At 41.5% G+C, this 4,641-nt stretch overlaps 1 protein-coding gene across 1 annotated transcript in view; it reads right to left on the reverse strand.

The window, feature by feature from the left end:
• Positions 1-1,104, reverse strand: part of LOC147886480 (Ribosomal protein S10p/S20e family protein) — an 11,911-nt gene extending 10,807 nt beyond the window's left edge. Inside the window, exon 1 of the mRNA XM_087395538.1 lies at positions 971-1,104. Coding sequence (XP_087251664.1) covers positions 971-1,048 — 78 coding nt within the window. The 5' untranslated portion in view covers positions 1,049-1,104. The remainder of the gene's footprint in view (positions 1-970) is intronic.
• Between the last annotated feature and the right edge of the window lie 3,537 nt (positions 1,105-4,641).

Genomic DNA, 4,641 nt, shown 5'->3' on the forward strand with positions numbered 1-4,641 from the left:
TTGCCTAAAGTCAGCATGAGAATTCACCAGCCAGACATCGTACATATGGACTATAGTCATATTTTAGCCAGCTTGCCAGTCATCTCTCAGTGGCTTCAATATTGACATTAGCGCTCAAGCAACAACCTCATCCTTACATTTCATTGAGCTTACTGCTTGCTGGTAACAGTCCATAATATCATCAGACCTGAAGATGCATTTGACAGAAATGAACCGACCGGACCACAAGTCCTCTCCTGACGCAAAGAGCAGGTTTGAATACGATTTCTACACGTCCGGAATCTACAATAGGACCTGAAATTTATCTCTGGATTCAATACAACCCAGGCATTTGTTAAAAAGCGATCACTGCCAGGTTTTCTCAGGAGGAGAGTGCTTTGTCTAAAATTAGATGTAATTTTGGTCTATAGCTGGCCCACACAGCCATCAAGGACAGCAATTGTTGAGCTACTGTCGTACCATGGACGCGCTTTCGAGGCACACACAATATCTAAGATTAAAAGAAAGATCAATTTCTAGAGGCCGAGCAGTGTGTCTCGCAGATAGTTATGTTGGTGATTATAGTCTACACAGACGAATAAACGAAGGACCAGATTTATGAGCGTCAGAATGCAGGTAGTCTTCAATTCTTGAAGGCCCATTTGCAGAGCTTCAAACTATTTATTTTGACAAGCATACCCTAGACGCAAAGGTATATATAACCTCTATTATCCTCAGCAAACGAAATCGGCTGCATCGAAATATTCCCGTTTTACTGTTCGTATGCTACAAGCAGGCAAAATGTTGCCTTGAATTGCCTTTTCTGGTGAGACAAAGGGGAAGAAAGCCCTGAGGGAGGATAGCCATTCGACAAGAAACAGATGAAATGACAGTGAGAGAGAGCGTAAAGCTGAAAGAGGGGGCGGCTGGTTTTGTGAAAAGAGAAAGCAAAAGGAAGAGTACCCAAAATGCAGGAAGGGAATGAAAGTACCTTGGAAGGCGAGCGAGACCAAGGAGAGGGGGCAGAGGGCGAGATAAGGAAGGAGCAAGAGGAAACACTAAGAGCCATGGTGGTAGCAGTAGTAGTAGTAGTAGTGGTGTGAGCAAACCTACAACCACTTTTACATCACATGTATCAGTCCCTTTTAGGATAACGTTTCTTTTATGCTCACCCAATGCCCAAACCACTCATAACCCCCGCCACGGTGCCGGTGTGAGAGTGGTTCGTGCCCGATCCCTCTCCCCACCTCTTTCCCTTATTGGAGATGCCTACATTGAGCACTGCCGGCTTCAGTGCACCTGCCCCCATGGGAATTGCCTCTAGCCCATCGCCTTCGAGACCTTGTAGTCCCAAGGTTGCACGTTCAAGTCTTGGAGGTCGAGCGTCGTGTCTTAGAAAGTGGTCGGGTGTGGGTGGGTGGATGGGTGGGTGGGTAGGTGTATGCGTGTGTGTGCGTGTGCATGTTTGCGTGTGTGTGCGTGTGTGTGTGCGTGCGTGTGTGTGTGTGAGTGTGAGTTGACCACGACTGTCAACCCTTTGCCCACCGGTCCAAGGCGGATCTGCCCCTCGAAAGGACCACGAGTGGGTGAGTGTGGTTACGTGGGTGTGTGAAAAACAAACAAGTTACTTATGCATTTCCCTTACCCCCTTCCCCCCCCAACACACACACAGCACATAGAGAGTACACTAGCAAGCCGCAAGGGTCTTCCTAAGGGAATCAAACGCGAGTAGCGAGCTCGGCCAAACCACTTGAGCTCCTTGTCTACATCACAAAATGGGGATTGGGTAGACTCATTATTTTTTGCACCAGATGTGGGCACCCAGCTCTGGTGGGCAAACCCCTTAAAGCCTTGAAATCTCCAATTTGCAAGGATCTTCCTGAGGGAAACGAATGCAAGCATCCACCTCACCCAAACTGCTAGAGCTGCCTATTTACTTATCAAAATGGGAATCAGACAAACTCATTCTTTTTTGCATTGAACATGGGCAACCAACTCCAATGTTAATAAAGCCTTGAGCTCACACGTCTATGTCCATGGCAAGGTTGGCCAACCACACCCCAATAAACCAGCAACAACCGCTTGATCTCCCACAAGGAAGGAGTGCTTGCATCAGCAAGTGTTCAGATATATCACACACAAGTTTTTTGCATCCATGTAATGAGTTGAAGAGTTACGCTATGAGACACACCCCACAATAAGGTCCATCGTAATACAAGGCTTTCTCATATTAAATTATGGGGCAACCTTTTGAGAAGTCTTTTACCTCAAACTTCCCTTTCAAAATCACACACATGGACATTGTTACATTTGACAACTAGGGTGGGTAGGTAGCATAGGGATGACAAGATAATCGAGAGGAGAGAAAATCAAGGAATAAGTTTGAATATCGGTGGGTAGGTAGAATAGGGATGAAAGTGGATGAAGAAGACAAGATAATCGAGAGGAGAGAAAATCAAGGAATAAGTATGAATATCGGATGTGTTGTATGAGGCCTCTTTAGCATCGTCTTATATCGCTTTCAGACTAGGTTTGAGGCAACATTCAATGATAGGGTGTGCCTAGTGGCAGATAAGAAATCTTTAGGATTAGAACAAAATTGTTCTTCTCGATTCTAATAGATTAGAGGATTATCAAATAACAATCTTGTCTCCCTGTCAAGAACTGCATCACTCTTCAGAAACATCCGGTATTGACAACATCTACATATAGAAGACATTTGCATAAAGAATGGATCATATGTAGTTAGACTCATACGAAACAGAGTTTAGCTTCTAAAAAGGGTGTGATATGCACCCCCTACAGAGCATACATGTTGCTAGCTCTCCATGAGATGCCATCTATGTGTACATGTAGCAAGATATTATAGAAATAATAAGGAGGCAATAAGTCTGATTCTAGTGGTTTGGATTCTCTTTGGAGTGCTAGGTTTTCCCAATCCAAAGTTCACTTTTTTCCACATAATCTAGGAAATGGCAATCTCTTAAAGCATTATGAGGTGTCCTTATTCCAATGTTCTAGCATCATGTCTCAAAATATCCAGTTTGTTGTTGATGACTCTAGTCTACATTTCTTCTTCTCCTTATACCTAGGTGTCGTCTCTCAATAATTCTTTGTGTCCCCATGAGACCTAATTATATGCCTATCAAGCCTATTGCAAGATGTAGGAGTACAATTTTTGTGGGTAGAACGAGACAATATAAATTGAGAACAAAAGTAAAATAGTATAGCTGGTATGTGGTTTCATTTGCATCAATCAAAACCCAAATCCACCTCTTTCCTGATCACTCCAAGCCCCTGGCTCCACCTTTTGCTGGAAAGGATTTGATCTCACACATAGTTTGCCCTGAAACACATTCTTTCATCCTTAGCGCATGCATCTCTTTTATGCAGAAAACATTTGATTGGTGTATAACACCATCTTTTGCACCACTAACACAAGGGTATCTGGTTGACATATTTTGTTGTGATGCTCAAGCTTGTTTTCCTATGCCCCATCGTCTATAAAACTCCATCATTTGGAAACAACCGGAATGAAAGCGCACATTTGCATCTCAATTGCATCCCAAATGAGACCACATAAAGAGGAGCTAATCATCTAGGAAAACTCACATCCACAAATTGAATTGTTTATGATTGCCTACCCTTGGATTTGTGGATAGTTATGTATTCAATTGACTGCCTACCCCTAGTTCTAGGTGGAGATGGGAATTTCCATCTTGTTTTCCATGCATGCTACTCATTGTTTGTAGTGATTATCATGAACTTTTGTATAAGATACAATTGTCACAGCATCTTGTACCCATGATTATGTATGAAAAACTCATCGAACAAAAAATTTTAATAGTACCTTCTCATTACCAAATATTATATACCCTTGTACAAATGTAACTAAACATCTCCCTATTGTCTATGTAATAGAATACCTCTTAGCTCCCCTTGCCCCACACTTTAAACTCCCTATCCATTATCTTGATAAATTTATGAAAAAGCTACCTTATTTATGAAACATGTATGTATCGTACATGATGTACAAGAGATTTCCTTATAGTAAATCAACTAATAAAGGTCCCTATTTGAAGACCCACTATCTCTCTAATGAGGATTCTCACAAGTGGTCCAAGTTTATCTAAAGTACTTCTAAATAGTGTAAATTGGATCTAGTCCACATGAATCCTATGTACTATGCTCCATTGATGTAGATATCAAAAGCAAGATTTCCAATTTTTAATACATATTTCATCTCACATCTTGAAAAGCACTTAATAACCATGCATGTTTGAAACTATCCCTAGCCTATAATAGCTTAGTTAAAGGATTGGGGGTTAAACACATGAAATCTCTCATCTAGGCAAATTTTGATCGTAAGCACACAAACAACATTTAGGCTTTCATTACACAATATTTGAGATATCTCTTCCCATAGACATCTCATTTATACGAGGGGGAAATTAATAACTCAAGATAGAATAGAATATGTCATATGAATACACTCTAAAATTTTTCTATACATGGCATATTACATGCGATATTATCTAATGTAGCTATCCCTCGTGCACATAGTAAAGGGGTGCTAGGTGAGATAGTTAGGTACTTCATCCCCACCCATTCGTGATCCATGCATTATGTATCAACCCTCAACGGACGCATGTTTGTGAGGAA

This window comes from Dipteris shenzhenensis, chromosome 24 (assembly GCF_047967505.1).
Source record: "Dipteris shenzhenensis isolate YYH24624 ecotype China chromosome 24, Dip_SZ_1.0, whole genome shotgun sequence".
NCBI lineage: Eukaryota > Viridiplantae > Streptophyta > Polypodiopsida > Gleicheniales > Dipteridaceae > Dipteris > Dipteris shenzhenensis.